The 17,849-nt window shown below is 39.0% G+C and overlaps 1 protein-coding gene across 10 annotated transcripts in view; it reads right to left on the bottom strand.

Moving 5' to 3' along the window:
• Positions 1-214: 214 nt before the first annotated feature.
• LOC18446357 (sulfatase and phosphatidylinositolglycan class N domain-containing protein) overlaps positions 215-17,849 on the bottom strand; it is an 84,592-nt gene continuing 66,957 nt past the window's right edge. For 7 of the 10 annotated variants that reach the window (XR_016047181.1, XR_016047183.1, XR_016047185.1 and 4 more), the window contains 6 exons: positions 14,108-14,210; positions 13,812-14,004; positions 13,448-13,546; positions 13,278-13,336; positions 5,113-5,218; positions 215-680 (listed from right to left, as the gene is read on the bottom strand). Coding sequence is in view for 4 of the 10 variants with exons in the window: in XM_020674961.2 (XP_020530620.1) it covers positions 516-680; positions 5,113-5,218; positions 13,278-13,336; positions 13,448-13,546; positions 13,812-14,004; positions 14,108-14,210 (725 nt within the window). In the remaining 6 variants the exon portion in view is untranslated. Of the gene's footprint in view, positions 681-5,112; positions 5,219-13,180; positions 13,337-13,447; positions 13,547-13,811; positions 14,005-14,107; positions 14,211-17,849 lie in introns of all 10 variants that reach the window. The other 3 variants (XR_016047180.1, XR_016047182.1, XR_016047184.1) reach the window with 1 other exon arrangement.

Below are 17,849 nucleotides of genomic sequence, written 5' to 3'. Positions count from 1 at the left end.
AGTTAGTTTTTTAAGGTTGTTGCATCATATTATGATACACCAGTTGCATCAAATCATTGCATATATATATATATATACATGAAACAATCATGGAAGCGGAGGTAGAGGAGGGAGGCAGCAATCGTGAAAATTTGTGCAGTACTATTTCTTGGAGGAAATGCCAAACAGCTAGCCGAGAGAAAGAGAGAGAGAGATGATGAGAGGAGAGATGATCTAACAGTAAGACACCCTGCTTGCTCAGCTAGGCAGGCAATTAATCATTTGTCAAAAATGTGAGAATCATAACATAATTCTTCAAAACCTATTTACTACCATAACTGAAAAAAATAACAAATAATTCCGTAGCAAAATTTTGCAACCCGCTTACGTAACAAAATTTTGCAACCCGCTTACGTGCTGTGGCAAATTCCAATAAATGGAACATGACAACCATGTCCCTCAACAGATTTTTGAATATCAGCAAAGCAAGGCCGCATACAAATGATGGGTAAGATATGGTACCCAAGATGATTTGACTAAAGCACTTTGTGAGACGAGTAATGGGGTGAACTGATTTCAATGTTTTTTGTGTAAACATTGGTGAGGGCAAAAAGTAGTAGCACGAATACAACCTGAGCACTCATGATTCCAAAATGGCTAATGGTGTTACCAATCTCCATCCAGCTACCTGTATTTCGTACCTGTGAAATCACATCGAGTTATTTCTTTAACGACAATATAATTCTTGACATAGATGTAGTATATATGTGATTAATTTAGTGAACATTTAAGTTTATGTTCTTAGCTATGGCGACAAAATGGATGCAGTCTTAGGTTATATTCAATAATAAGCCAAAAACTACAAATGCTCATTCTCCAAAGACCGATGGATGATTTCATGGCTACCACGAGGTAATGAAGCAAGAGAGAAACCTCCATTCTTGTAAGATGAAAAATTTAAATTACTAGTTGATAATAGAGAGGGGACAACCACCAATGCTAAGAGATCACCAACTTGGTGCAATAACTTCTAGCCGCTTTATTTTTTTTTGTCGGTGAAAATGTTAATTGTTGTATTGATACGGAAGATGTACAAAAAATGAACCACCCACAGACCGGGTGTTCGTATATCCAAAACCCCTAAGGGGACCAATAAATGCTATATATGCTAAGGTAATGAAAGTAAAGTCAAAATGTGCTGTCTAGAGATCAAAAAGGTGCTTGAATGTCTCCTGTGTTCTGCTGTGAGGTGCCTTAGCGAGGGAGTCTGCCACGGCACTGAATTCCCTCCATGTATGCTGACAAAGCACGTGCGCAGTGCTGCGAAGGTGGAAAATCTCATCACAGATGCGCTCCAATCTCCATGGGCAAAGGGATGATCTAGATTGCCAAACTATGACATTCTTGGAATTCCCCTCGATTCCTAGAGTTGTAACCTAAGAAGGGTTGAAATAGCGAAGTTCCACCAGGAGAGCTAGGGCTTCGGCCACCATGGAGTTGCTAAGGCCAACGATATGCAAGAATGAAAGTAAGGTGGTGCCACCGGAATTTATGAAGATGCCCCCCTTACCAGCATGGCCCGGGTTGCCAAGGGAGAAATCATCGAAGTTAAGTTTGACTTGGCCCTGTTCCAGGGGTCTCCATAGAGGCAAGCAAGAGATGCAAAACAAGAGATGCGAACTATCCTAAGGGACTGTAAGTTCCTCCAGTTTAGTTGGAAGTCCAAGTATGGACAGTGCTTGAAGAGCTGGTGGTTCTTGGCCCAGAAAATAATGAAGGATTTGACTTTGTCGAAAAGGGCCAGCTACTGCGTCTTCTCCCCTCAAATAGTGTGATTGTTGCGATCTAGCCAAATGACCCAGAGTGTAGTGGCTACGGCTGCACGCCAAAGGAGAATATCCAGTCTAGGCCACAGAGGGGAGAAGAAGGCCTGGACAAGTTTAGGGATGGTGGACATGGCACCCAGTACCAACCGAAGAGCTGAAGCAGATGCCTCGATAGAGTGCGCATTGGTTTCCTCTTCCTCTAGGAACATAGTGCACCTGTTGGGTAGCTGGAGGCCTCTTCTTTTGAGGTGATCAACATTCAAAGCTCTTCCAGAGAAGGTGATCCAATTGAACATTTGGCTCCTGGGAGGGACGAGTAAGAGCCAGGCCATAGCCATAGTAGAGGGAATGAGGGTGGTAAGGGGGTGAGAATGGAGGGTTTTGTAGAAAGAGGATATAGAAAAGATGCCAGAGGGGGGAGGGGACCAGATCATCTTATCGTTCCCCTAAAAACATAAGAAGGTGGAGTATAAGAGGGAGGATAGAGCCTGAAATCCAGGGATTTCAAGGTCCAAAAGAGGTCTTCTAAATCTCGGATGCCACTCTGTTGTGGGTCAAAGTTTGGAAGCAATTGACTACCATGGTATGTGGGGTTCTCTCGAATCGAAAAAGATGGGGGAATCAGTCCTTGAGCAGAGTTTGGCCAAGCCATAGATGAAACCACCAAAACATTTAAAAAACGACTAGGCGCTAGCTAGGCAAGACTGTAAGGCGTCCTGCGTCTAGGTGTCGCCTCATGACAACTTGCAAAAGAGGCAGATAAGGGTCTTGGCAAGGGGAAAAAAAGTCATTTCTGCCCCCTAAAAAGGGGGGAAAAGGGTTTTGGGGGGTATTCTAAACCCCAAAACCAAAACCGTGCGTTCTTTTAGGAAGAGAAAAACTCCTAAAAAACCACTCTTTTGTGATTTATCAAAAGATCGATAAAATTTTTATGTTTTAGATTCCCAACACAAAGGCAATTTTGTGTTCGTGGGTGGATTTGGAGCTTCTAGTAGTCAATTTTGAGGACTTTTGGTGATCCAGTAGACGAGGTTTGTGCCGACATCGATTTGAATTTGATATTTTTAAAGTATTATCATATTCGAAAAGAGGTTTCGATTTGATTTTGCTACAACTATTATTTTGTGACTTGTTTGTTTCTTCTTTTACGGTTTTTTCTTTAACAATATGTCTACATATTTGTACTCGAAAAATTGATTTTTCTTGTGATTAATTGAATTTTTCCTTATTTGGACGATGAAATTGGGCATATATCATATTTTTATGAATAGTTGATTCCTTTTTTGTACAATGTGTCATGTTTTGATATTCTATTATTTTTTATTTACTTTATCTAATAAATTAATAATTATGTGATATCTTAATGAGTTAAGTCTTATGTGAAAGTGAAACTAAAATCTTATATATCTTCATTTAAGTCTTACTGCAAAGTAAAATTAAGTTACTGTTTTAAAACTAACATCTTAATGATATTAATATGTTATATATCTTAATTATATGATATTTTAATTTTGGTGAGGGTACGCTGTTCTTGGGCGCCTAGGCGGCCATGCACCCAAAATGCCTAGGCGGGCGCCTGCACTTTCTTGAACATTGGAAACCACAAAAGGACACAATGACCAGCATGAGGGTGGAAGCGGATGCAGCTGACTTCTACCGGTTTTTACAGCTATTGATCAAATTATTTGTGTTTTTGGGGTTAAAGACACGCTTAGATGTGACTATTGGAAAGCATTGTCGGCTGTCAGAAGGCAATGGTTTCTCAGTACCATTAAAATATCTTCACTCGTTTTTGTTGGTGAAAACCCAGAATGCAACATTGTTCTATCTACCAACGCTACTGCCAACAATTGCCACCACAGAGAGCTACAACAAAATAATGAGAAGCTTGAGATACGAGCTTCTTCACAATTACAATAGGCATGGGATGTAACAGGTCTTAAAAACTAATCTGGTTTTTTTTTTTTTTTTCATGGAACCCATTCTAACACATGTTCATCATAATCATTCACAATACATAGAAATGGTCTCATCCCAATGCCCAGGAGACCTTGTAAACTTGAACATTTTCATTGTTGGAAGAAATGATGGACTCAATGATTTCAATCAAATTGGCATGCTTTCATTTAGATTTGAGCTCAAAAGAAATTCTACCTGAATAATTGTTACAAACAATATAATTGAATGCGTTAAATACAATATAAAATGACAAGAGGCAAATAATTCAAATATATACGCAAGAGATTCAAGATTTAGGGGTAAATTGATGTATACATGGATAAGAAAGAACTTCTATGAGATGCATATACAACCTATATAATTAAAGGTTACGGTTTGTATAAAACCAAGGCTCTAAACAATCACAGTAAAGAGCACTTTCAAATAGTGTTGAGAAATGTGGTTTTACTACTCGAAATCTTTGTGATAGCCTTAAAATATATTTTCATCTCTAATTAAAAAATTTTAAGCTTAAAAAACAGTGTAGATCGAGTAGATCTATGAAAACTTGAAAATCTTGTATATTGACAGTCCAAAAATGCATTACAAGATGCACTATTTCCAAAACTTGAAATCCATTTTTTTCTCATGTCCCTGCATCTTGAGGTCGAGATGATCAATTTGAGAATATTTGGGTATCAAAACAACCTCTTCTAGTGAAATTTTTGAGGTGCGCCCCAATTTGATTGTTTAGAGCCTCACACTTATATAAACTTTTTCCATAATTAAAATGGCATTAGTATACTGTAGATTTACAAAGATGCCCTCAGACAAATTAGAAATGCAGAACTGATATAGAAGAAAAATAATACTACCATACATCACAACATTATTATGTTGCCCCTGATAGCCTCACTCAAATCATGAAGTGGTATCTAAGAGAATCAATTAGGTCACTAGGAGTCTATGAGATGATATTTCACTAGGAGATGATGTTTAGACTGACATCTTTATTTAAGAAATTATGCAAGCTGGACATTAGATATGTCAAGCCCATATGTAACCGTCTTTTCAAATTAGTGAAGAAACTACATGAGCAATATTGTACCAGCTTATGAATGAAACCTTTTGGAAGAATTTGCCATCGACTATTGCATGTTCTATATCAAAATATTAATTTCATTGTTTTGGTTCTTCTATTCCTTGTATCAATAATGCTCAAAATCCTCAATATGATATTATGTAATGCTAAATTCTCTGTTCTTCCAAACTCCTAACGATGATATCCTTCTCTTTACAACAAAGGGTGTGAAACATGCTTTGCATCAAATTTAAAGTAAATTCTGGAAATCAGTAAGAGTATACATACCAAGAAAAAGAAATGAATGGTCATGACATCTGAGAACACGATAACTAGGAAATAACACCCTAAACGTGGAAGCCTCATTAGCTTTGTAATTGCACTGAATACACATCTGCACATCAGACAAAGCAAATGTTCTCAAGTTGTAAAGCCATACAAATAAACAAAGATAAGCTACCAAGCAATGTATAAGACCATTACAAAGAAATGCTTCTAAAGTATTTTGAAAATATCTGGAATACGGAGAAGTTAATAATGTAGAGAAAGCAATTCAGTAAAGGATAACAAAATAAGGAGACTTAGCATCATTGACACAGTTCCTTGAGTGTTATCTCCTTGATTGCTGTGAATGCTGGTCAAATTTATGTCTTGATGCACATAAGAAAATTGTACCAACAAATAATTTTTCGCCTCATTACAGCCGTGATCATACCATTCAAGAAATTTCGGCTCATGTATAGGGTGGACCTTGCGAGCCTTATTTAAGAACCACCCACCTCGCATTGTACTCTAATCACTAAAAAATGTATTATTTTGCAGATCTGAATTTTAACATTCAACTTCTTTGGAAACTCTATTCATGAATGTGAGGATAGGTTATTCACTCATTTTAAAAGGCAATGAATTCCAAGAATTAAGGTTCACTGACAAACCCCATTATGGTTTGGTGATTCTGGTAATAGAGGAACATGCTTATCTTTAAGAGCAAGTGATCCAATATAAAACATCCTTGCATCAGAACACCTTTTGGAGGATTTAGAAAATGCAAGCAGGTTGTTACTATTGAAAAAGCAAGTGGATTTCCCCATTGTCTACCCAAGTTTTTGGAGATCTATTTATCATATGAGATCTTTTTTTTTTTTGTTTTTTTTGACAAGCTTCATATTTCATATTCATCCACTGCCGGTGCTCTCTATTCAGAAATTACGATGGAAACCAGAAGACCAGAACTTTATCAAGCTGGACATGGATCCTCAAGTAATGTTCAAAGACTGTTTTTAAAGGAATTTTTAGAGATCATATGCATGCTTTCTGCTTTTTTTGAGTAATTTTATCTTAGCTTTTGCTACTTTCTCGGTTAGGACTAACAAGGATTCAGAGTTGTTCTACATCAGATTTATCAAGAAAGGGAAGGCTTCTCCCAACTTCATATTATTTATAAAGAAGAAAATCATGTTTGTCTCAAGTTTGCCCATCTTGCCCCCACTTCAGAAGGCTTGCATGCAAAGCAGCCTACTTAGTTGGATCCTTCCAATCAGTGTAGAACAATCCCGCTGCCTGGCTGCCTAGCCGAAGTGAATTGACCTAGGCCGGCGACTGTGGCATTAAGGCGCCCACACCATCTACGCACTCAGGGGCCGCCTAGATGCGCACCTGGGCGTAAGCACCTAGCTATCGTCTCGATGCCGTTTGTGCGAGGGAGGAAAAATGCCTCCAGTCAAGGGCAAAAAATATATTTGCCACTTAAAAAGGGAGAAAAGTGAAAGTGGATGTCGTGATCTAGCACAATATGTATAGTTTAAAACTTTCTTTTGCAATACTGGCTAGAACACTTACAAATGTCCAAGAAATACAATTCCAACTCAATAAAATAAACAAAAAGCAAGAAAAGGATTTTCACTTGCTGCCACCTTTCAAAACTTTTCTCATTACATAATCAAAGATACATAAATGGAGATTGGGAACAAGAAAATCACAATATAACAAAATCCAGTAGTTTGCCGAAAGATTACCCCCAATGAACTTGGTACACCCCACACCAGGTCTCCTCCAAAATTGATGCATGCGATCATTTGTCTTTCTTCAATCTCAACAAATGAGAAGTTCGGCCAAACCCTTCTCTTAAAATGCAAGAGCATGTATGTGGAAATCAGGCCTCTCTTTTTGATGCAACTATGTGGGGTGTGCCCCCTTCTGTTGTTGTCTACGGGGCGTGGCCCTTCTTTTCTTTTGTCTTTTGGAGAGGGTGAGAGAGAGAGATCATAGTAGAGAGAGAGTGACGTGCCACCCGAGGAGGAAGAGAGAGAGATGAACAATTTCGGTGTGTAGAGAATGGACCCCCCAATATAATATATATATATATATATATATATATATATATATATATATATAAAATATATAACTTTGAGTCTTTTGGGAATTAGGGTTAGCCATCGTTATAGAGATTAGATCTTGACCGCAGATCATAGGTGACTTGTGGGGTGAGAGATCTTAGCCATACAATCTGTAGATCAGTCATCATGATCTAAATGAAGGTGTCAGAACCTTACCCCTCGGCTTCTTTAACCTAATCCCATCAAATATTTTGTGTAGAGAAAAATACTTTGTATTTTTTAATTAATTTCAATCAATCTCTACACTTTCCTATTTTGAAAGCAATCATCATCTTTTCACAAATCTTTCTTTTAAATTTCAAATCAACCTACGTGGCTTCTTCATCAAGCCACACTACAAGAAAATAAGGAAAGAGTAGGGCATCCCACTTATGAAGGTCATAGTGGGCCCACGCCCCATCTCAATGGGCTTAATGTGGTGGGCTCCAATGAATTTTGAGCCCCCCAAATCTTAAATAAATTTCAAAATAACAAAAAATGATTTTAGAAAAGCATAAGTATTTTATTTTTCTCTCTGAATATTTGAATTCCTAAAAAATCAATTTTCGACCTTTTAAAATTCAATTTTGATAAAATAAAATATCGAAAGCTATCTAAAAATTCATATTAGTATTCTAAAAATCATTTAACATAAAATTAAACATTTTCAATTTATTGATGGGATTTGGATCTAACTTCAATAAGGAAAATGCAACCACTACATCTCCTCTAGTGACCATGTCCCATACTCACTTTCTCAAACTAACCCAATAGCTCCCATGACAGGGGTTCATAATTGGACTACTAAAGCCAGTGAGTAGGTGACGAGAACATAGTTTTAATCTATGAATTACAGGTTCCCCCTAGGGACACGCTTAAGTCACACATACCTGTGCACACATGTCGTAATTAGTGCATGGGGGCAATCTCTCGCACATGTATATGTCACACCCTCAATGGTATTCACTTCCCAATACGGCTATCATATGTACATGCCGTGAGATGATCATGATGAGGATTTGGCTGTTGCCCCTTCATACCTACCAATTGCACACAAGGGACACTAAGTCCCTTGGCCAATTACCCTGGGCATCTCTCTGACCTCATCAATGGCTTAAACTCTTGGTTGTGCTATGTGCCCAGGTCTATAGGGTTTTAGAACAACTTGGCCTAGCTCGTCAAGCGTAGACTGACTCTTAGCATCAATGTTACCAACCTCTGAACCATACTCCCATCGGAGTTGATTATTCTATTATTATAAAATTCATTACATGCTCTCGTAAGGCCTTTAATGACCACAAAATCCCAACAACTCTCATTTGGCCTCTAAAGGCCTTACAATCTCTCTTCCCCACTCTCTCAGCCCCATCCCATATACATGTTCAATAAAAACATTTGCTACTAGCCACTTTGTCAAAGGGTCTACCAACATTGCATTTGTGTGAAGATATGTAACCCCTATCTCTCCAAGTCGTACTTTATTTCGAACATGGTAGTAGTACGACTTGATATGCTCGGACTTCTTGTGAAATCGTGGCTCCTTAGCCACACAAATTGCGGCTTGATTGTCCCAGAAGATCCTTACAAATGTGCACCGCATAGGCTCGAATTGTAGTTGATTAAGGAACTTCTTTATCCATACAACCTCCTTAGCTGCCAGAAGACATGCTATGTATTCTGATTTCATGGTGGATAAGGCCACAACATCTTGTTTCAATGATTTTTAAGAAACAACACCTCCACCAAGCATGAATACATATCTAAATGTGGATTTCAAATCATTGAGGTCCCCTTGATAACTCGCATATGTATAACCATGCACAACAATTTTTTATCCCTCTCCATATGTGAGCGCATAATTTTCAGTTCTTTTTAGGTATCTAAGGACTCTCTTAACCGCCTTCCAATGTTCAATCCCCAGGTTGCATTAGAACCGGCTCATCATAATCATGGCAAAGGACAAGTCTGATCTTGTTCCTGACATGGCTTACATCAGATATCCTACTATGCTGCAATAGGTTATTCTTTCCATGGTCTTTTTCTTGTCATCGTCATTAGGGCACATTTGCTAACTAAATTTTGTCTTCTCGTCAATATGGGTAGACATGAGCTTATACTCATCTATTTCAAACTTTTCTAGTGCTCTTTTGCAATAGGTTGACTGGGCAAATACATTTCCAATACGTTTTGTCTGCCTTGATAGGGTTCGGTTTGCTCTATTTCTTGTTATCTTGATGCCCAATACATATGAAACTTCCCCTAAGCCCTTCATATCAAAGTGCCGTGAAGGGAATTCTTTTGTTTCCAACACAAGGGCCATTGTGCTACTAACTATCAGCATATCATCCGCATAAAGCGATATAAACACGATATCCCTCCTACTAACCTTGTTATAAATGCAATAGTCTTTTTCATTCGAGGTAAACCCTGCCTTGGAAAAGGTTCTCGAAATTTGACGTACTACTATTGCGATAATTATTTAAGGCCATAAAGGGATTTACAAAGTTTATAAACTAGGTTCTCCTTTCCTTTCTCTACAAACCCTTTGGTTGTTTTATGTATATCTCTTCCATTGAAAAAGGTTGTTTTCACATCCATTTAATGAACTTCAAAATCAAAGTGGGCAGCTATAGCTATCAGGATCCTAATGGATGGAAATTTTGCAATTGGAGAAAATGTTTCATCATAGTCAATCCCCTCCTAGGTGAACCCTTTGGCTACTAGCTAGCCTTATATTTCTAGTTTCCCCTCTAGGTTTAGCTTTTCTTGAAGATCCATTTGCACCCAATAGGGCTTTTAGTCATGAGGTAGAGATATTAGTTCGCAGACATCGTTTTGGGTTATGGAATTGTATTCCTCATTCATGGCTTCTACTCAATGGTTCTTTTCAGGACAGGTTATAGCTTCTTTGTATGTGGTTGGCTCTTGGTCCGGTTCATCCCCAACTCTTTCATAGTATTCCCCTAGCTAGGTAAAGAAGTCAGGTTGTCTTCTCATGCATTGGCTTCTCCTAAGGGTTGTGGTTTGGGTTCTCGAGACACAACCTTATCATAGAGGTCAGCCTTCTTGTGAGTAGTTATTGCTTCAAGGAACTCGTCCACAAAGAAGTGGGTGTCTTCGCTTTTTATGACAGCCCCATTCTCAAGGTTGTAGAATTGATACCCCTTACCGTGGTCTGGGTAACCAATAAGGATGCATGTAATGGTCTTGGGATCAAGTTTGGTCCTATGTTGGTACAAGACTAAGACATGGGCTGAACAACCCTATAGTCTTAGATGCTCAAGGGATGGGGCAACACCAACAAATATCTCGTGAGGAGTAAGAGGAGCAGCTTTAGTGGGTGTGCAATTGAGAATGTCTCCTGCTGCTAATATTGCCTCTCTGCAAACTTCTAGGGAGAGCTGAGCATGCCCCATCATACTCCTCACCATCTCTACCAAGATCTTATTTCGTCTCTCAGCTACCCCGTTTTTTTTGGGTGTATGTGTAGGGGTTGAGAATTTTTCGACTCGGGTATGGATCTGCCCAGATCTGGATACGGATCCCAATATGCGTAGGATCCAAATCAGATCATATCCAGAATGTTTAGATCCGGATGCAGATCCTGATCCAAAAACTATACATGGGATCCAGATCCGAAAGCTATACATGGGATTTAGATTAGATATTCTAAAATTCAAAAAGTTATATGTTATATATATAATTTAATAAATATTTAACTATATATATAAAAAATAATATTCATATTATTTAAGAAATCAGGTCGGATCCAGATCAGATCCACTTGTACCCAAATCCGATCCAAATTACTATCCAGATCTAAATTTTGGATCCGAATCCAAATCTTGGATCCATACCAAGATCTGAAATTTGGGTTTTGGATCCAAATCGGGTAAATTCTTAGGCCTATGTATGTGGCATGGTATATTGATGTATAATTCCATGCTCTACAGATAAAATTCCATGCTCTACACATGAATCCTAGAGGAGTTGTGAGGAGTATTTGCCACCCCTATCTGTCCTTACGACTTTTATCTTTTGGTTTGTTTGATTCTCTACCTCGGCTTTATATTCCTTAAATCGGTCTAGGGCTTCGGATTTTGAGTGCAATAGGCAAATATGGCGCACAATCATTAAAATAGATAATCTGATACTTCAATCATTTCAACCCACTACACAAACTATTACTATTTAGCAAGTTAGGGTGATTTCTATCCATTCTCTATTCTTTATAGCTTTAAAGACAAAAACCTATACCAAAGGCATTAGGATGATAGAATCTAGCAATAATTTAACCCAACCTATACCAATAAAATGGAATTATTTAAAGTCATTAACAAATTTGTTGTCAAACTAATGGATAGGCTTCAACTTCAAACAGAATAATGAGAAATCTGGATACAGTCATTAACAAATTTGTTGTCAAACTAATGGATAGGCTTCAACTTCAAATAGAATAATGAGAAATCTGGACACTTCTCATCGCTTAAAAAAGAGAGGCTAATAAAATGAACATTCGTAACTATATGATTTAGGAATTACCAGTACATTTTACCTTAATAAACATATTACGTGTGGTCATCAATAAATGTGATGAAGTATCTTTTATGGCTCTTAGTTGCCACATTCATGGGACCGCATATGCAACTATAGATGATTTCCAAAACGTTAAAAGCTCTTTGTGCCCTGGTGGAGGTTTTTCTTGTCATTTTTCCTTGCATGCATGATTCACACACACATTGGATAAACCCCCTTTGTAATTTTTCAAGGTCACAAGCTCCTCTAGCACCAAGAGATGCCACAAATACCTCCCATGAGGCGGGGAAAGTATTCAAGAGGTGAACCAGTTGTATGGGTTCATTGGGTCGCATGTCTATTGTCTCTAATTCGAAAATCAAAGCTCAGAAAGTGTGCACGTGTTCGGCAATCTTCCCTCCTTCGGGCATCTTTAAATCGTTGTATCCTTTCATTGCAAGAGTCTTTCCCAGGAGGGATGGATCAACAAATTCTTTCTCGAGCCTCTCATGCATAGATCTTGCGGTCTTGATGGTCTCATGCTTCGAAGCATACGAGTTATGAATAGCCACGAGTAAGATATGCCTAGGAAGAATATTTTTCTGCTCCCACTTCGCATATGCATCTTGTAGCCTGGATGCATTCCCTCTAGGCTGTGATGGTGGAGCATTGGTGAGTATCTCATACAAACCTTTCTCATAGAGCACATATTCGATAGTTTGCCTTTTTTTTGGTTGAAAATATGGTTTGTAAGATCAATTTGGGGGGTTTGGTATTCAAAACAACTCCTCAAATATCATTCTTAGTGCCTAGAACCCCACATCCATAAAGGCCTCTTAGGAAACTAGGCAGCCAAATCCGAATTCTTCAACACTGCATCCATTCATAACCAAGATTCACTCTTTGAATCATAGGTTTATATTATCATTAGTTTTCTTTGTTAAGAGACTTGGAAGGCAAAGGATTTTGCTTCTCTCTTGATAGGGTTCAATCCTGAGAGCTTCATATGCACACTGTAAAATACAATTTATATTAATAGAATGGCAGGAAACTCAAACCCCAGCTATGTGGTCCCCAACAAAAACAAATTCCAAACCCTATCGATTATGTGTGTGTATAATATGATAAAGTTTGGAAACCCCTTTCACGACTGTCTCTCAAGAAAGAAATCATGTCACATCTATCCATAAAGGAATTATCAAACTAGAGTTTTTCCCTATCAAAAGTGTAAAAGAACATGTAGCAACAATATCTTATACAACAAAACACCTACTCATGCAACATCTTATGCAGATAATTCTGAGGTTCTAGAGCCCGAACTTAAGAAACCCAAGTGGAGAAGACATGCATTTTCATCGAAAGCCATTCCTTATATCCATGATGGGAAGTTATTTTCATGATTCTTCACACATACTACTTAAGATACTTGTCAATTGTAAGAAAATTCAGAAGGAACTAGAACGAACTTGGTGTCCAAACTTCCAATCTAGAAGAGGCATAGCATATAGGAGAGTTGAGAATGACTGAGAAAATTGAAGCCTTGACTTTGAAGCCTTGACTTACATGACAAGCATAAATGGAATGAACAACTTGAAAACAAGCAACCCGGCCATCAGAAATGGCTGCAAAGAAAAAGAGAACAAAAATTAGAGAATGTCTCGAAAAACATTTTCCAAATAAATACATAAAAAAGAGCCAACTAACAATGCATGGGTATAAAGTTTATTACTTACACTGAAGATCGTTATAAACCGGTAAACAGATGAAATCTCAAAACTTGCAATGCTAGCAAAATTTCCAGTCCCAAAAAATGCAACGTTGAACAAGACCAACTGCAATAGACAAAAATGGATGTGTTAGATTTTATATATTAGAATAGACAAGATCCGCAACTGTATTTTAACAAATAATACTCTGGTTCAAAAGCATAATGGAGCAGCTGGAGCATCAAACAAAATCATCAAATATTTAATACAAGCAAAGAAAGATATAACCACATTAAATAAATCAACAAATATAGGAAATAGAGGATAACAATGAACACTTGGAGATTACAAAGAGGGTATTGGGGAAGTTTTGAGCAAAGATGGTACTTACAAAGCATAGTGGTACTCTCATATCTGACAACTGTAGGTATCTTTCATCATCACGACGATAGAGATTGAGCTTGAGCTCAATATTGTCATTATGGGTGGGAGCCGCCTTTGAGCTCAGTGAGAGAATAGCAGATTCAACAAGTATCCAAGACATCAGAACAAGTCCAAGGGCACCATAGAAGACAGCTTCATAACTGCAAGGCATAATCATGAGTAAAGATAAAGGAGAAGTCACATTACATTTTCATCATATGAATCACAGAAATTTAAAATTACAAAGTCTAGAGAGAAGGATACCCGATAGAAAGAAGCAGGAAAGCTGGAGCAAAACCAAGAAAGACAGAAGAGAGGCGAGACAGCAAGGTATTGACGGAAAACAATGGCAAAACCATACCAAGACCTGTTAATCATGCTAATAAGGTTAAGACATCTTTGTAGTCCTCAGTCAAAGAAAGACAAGTTAAACACTAAATTGCAGACATATCATGATAGTTCAGACAAAAATCAAAGAGTGCAGTAAACCCTAAGAGGTACGAAGTAGATAGAATACATATCATAATAGCAAAGAAAAAAGAAAAAGCAAAAAAAAAAAAAACAAATAAAGTCTAATCTTCACTCAGAATTACTCATTGTCATAAATGAAAAGGGCATTTAGTTTTCTTAATTTTGGAGAAAATGTTAGCCCTTGAAATCTGAATACATAAGAATTTGATGAAGGGGATCTTATGTTAGCCGTGTTATTGCTCATCTTAATGATACCATGAAAATCTAACCACCTCCATATAGGCATATACTTTCACATAAAATAACCAATTCCACCACAATCTTCACACAACATAATAATCTTTTAGATACACAAAAGAGAAATTGTGATAGTTGACAAGTTTAATCGAGCTTATAAGACATAATTTACCAAGTAACAAGTAAATATGTAAGAAAGAAACTATAACTTTCAATGAAGAATATATAATTAATCATAGTTGTTGAAAACACTTGAGATTCCATATAGTGTTAGAAATTGGAATCGAGATCTATGTAAGGGAAATTGCAAGAAACGAGATTCCTATTATATACGAATCAAGATTCGACCCAAACAGAATAGAGATCCTTACATATATGTGTTGAAGGGTATTTTTGACACACTTGTATCTCCGTGCAAATAAGGAAGGAGCCAGTCGCAAACTAGGCCCGTGAGTACCAAAAATGCATGTGGACTGCAGGAGCACTGATTGAATAAGCCTAATTTTGGGTAAATTTGAAAAGGTGTCGGTTCGGCCCCAAAAAGCATGTGGGGTAGCATTTGATGCACCTAAGGATACCGGCCAAGTTTCGTCTTGATCTGACAAAGATAAAGCAGATCATACCGAAATTTAGTTCACAAAGCCAGTTCCTAGCATGTTGAAAGGTAACTCATAACTAGAGTTATACTGTCAAGGTCTCAAATGAGTACCATACCACCACCATTGGATTCAGAGGGCCCAAAACCACCAAATATCAATTTTAGCTCATTTGGACTCTTCTGGATCATTCTAAGCCCAACTTACCCAAAATGGGTGGCTTTTACACTATTCCAGTGCAGCCTTGATGAACCAGTTTCCATTTATAGAAACTGTGTTTTTCGAAAACGGGAATTATTTGGGAGGCCATAACTTCTTTGTCCAGGGGTCAATCAAGCCCAAATTTTAATATGTTGTGCGTCTTATCAAGACGAACGTTTTGATTTCTGGCACGACCCCTGACAATACCCGAAACGAAAGAAATCTTCCAAAGAACTTGGAAAAAAATGCTTAAAACACAATTTTTAAGCAGGACCTCTGCTCACTCCGATGCTCGAAAATCGAATGACATCAAGAGCGGGTCCGTTGTGGCCGCAACTTGAAGTGCTTCGATTTGAGGTAAACCTTTCCCAGAATCCGTGCCCAAAAGACACCCTATTTCGAGTTTACAAACAGGCACGTTTTCCGGTCGCTGAAATCCCATTTTCCGACGACCTCCCCAATTTGACAAGTACTCAAATGGTGACCAAATCGAGGGGTTTTTGTTGCAAAACGATTGCAACGATTTCCCCTTCGAATTGCAATCAAACAAAGGATCAAAGACATGGCAAACCGCGCAACACCAATGCACGAAGTTCACAAGTTCATGGGTTTGGTCGGATTTTTGAGATCAACCTCGAAAGTTCGATCCAAGCTTAATACGGGATATCAAATTGATCGTGTCAAGATAAGCAACGTTTCTATGTTGTTTGATTTCCCGGAATGTCACATAAAGGCACCAAAAAAAGCCCTGAGGCATGGCTATGGCATGAGGCCGCTCCAAGAGGGATGGTTGTGTCAGTTCCGACATTGGGGCCAAGGGCAAAATGATCCTTTTACACAGAAACGAAATTCTTAGTTTAATTCATTTTATTCCTATTTTCAAGCAATGTTGATGTGTTTTGGTCATCCACCCATGTTTTATGCAGGCCATATATAAGTTCTTATGCTCATTTGTAACTTTGTTTTTAAAGGTGTGTAAAACATATTAGGAGTTTTGCATTTGAGCCTTTGAATGTGCATTGATTTCCAAACTCAACAGAGAGGAAAGAGAAACATTTGGTTAGTGAGAGACTACCCTTGGCACCTCAAACTTCCAAACCCCATACTCCCAAACTTCCTACTCCATACTCTCCAGACTACTCTACCCTAAACCATTACATACTCCCTAGACCATCTTACCCTAAACAACTCTATACTCTCTAGACTACTCTACCCTAAACCATTCCATACTACCTAGACCATCCTACCCCAAACCCCTCTACCCTAAACCACCCTATACTCCCTAGACCACAAGCTAGCCTAAACCATGGACCACTTTGAATCACATACGTCAACCTAGCTCACTTAGACCCTCCTCATTCCCTCAAAGACTTAACCCTCACCTCACTCAAGGGTTTTCAAGGGGCATTGCACCAAGCTTAGCACAAAGATTCAAACCCAGGTCCATCCTCTCTCTCTTCTCTTCTCTTTCTCTCTTTAGCTCTCTCCTTTCTCTCATCTTTCTCTCTTATCTCTCTTCTTTCTTTCTTTCTTTTCTCTCATGCTAGGCCGTGGACACGTTTTTCTCTCTCATGCTCACCTAGCCCATGGCTTAGCCGTGGGCACATCTCCTTCTCTCTTCTCTCTCTCTCACTCACCGCACCATGGCTTAGCTGTGGGCACGTTTCCTTTATCTCTCTCTCATGCTCACCGCGCCCATGGCTTAGCTGTGGGCACGTTTCCGTCTCTTGCTCTCTCTCACACATACTCACCGAGCCTACGACTTAGCCTTGGGCACGTTTTCTTTCTCTCTCTCACGCTCACTGCGCCTACGGCTTAGCCGTGGGCACATTTCCTGTTTTCTCTCTCTCACACTCACCGTGCCCACAGCTTAGCAGTGGGTACGTTTCTCTCTCTCTGACGTTCACCGTGCCCACAGCTAGCCTTGGGCACATTTCTCTCTCTCTCACGTTCCCCGCACCCACGGCTTAGCCGTGGGCATGTTTCTCTCTCTCTCCACTCGGGACAGCGGCTAGGCCGCTGACCCCCCTCTCTATCCTTCTCCTCTCCTCCTCTCTCTTCCCCTTTTCTCTCCGTCTCCCTCTACACTCCGACCAGCAGCTAGGCCGCTGGCCCATTCCCCTTCTCTCTCTCTTTCTCTCTTTCTCTCCCCCTTTTTCTCCCTCGCTCTCTCTCGCTTCACCCCTCTCTCTTTTCCCCCACAAACTCGCACTGTGTCCTACACTTTCTCACCCACCCTCATCCACACTCTCACTCACACACATACACTCTCACACTCTCACTTTGTCTTACACTCTCTCATCCACCCCCACATACCTACTCTCTTCACACTATGTTACTCTTCTATCTTGGGTGACCCTCACGAGGCTCGTTTTAGGTCCATGTCGGAGGCTTGACCTCTGTTCTTGTGATCATAAGAATCTTCCAGGGTATTCTAGACTTTGGTTGAAATCTAGAGGCGCTTTCGACGTTCCTGGTCACCTCCTTAGAGAGGGGACACG

Source organism: Amborella trichopoda, chromosome 13, assembly GCF_054954075.1.
Source record: "Amborella trichopoda isolate Santa Cruz 75 chromosome 13, AtrichopodaSantaCruz75HAP2 v2.0, whole genome shotgun sequence".
NCBI classification, from domain to species: domain Eukaryota; kingdom Viridiplantae; phylum Streptophyta; class Magnoliopsida; order Amborellales; family Amborellaceae; genus Amborella; species Amborella trichopoda.
The sequence above is the reverse complement of the archived record's forward strand: the minus strand, read 5'-3'. Positions and strand labels throughout refer to the sequence as shown.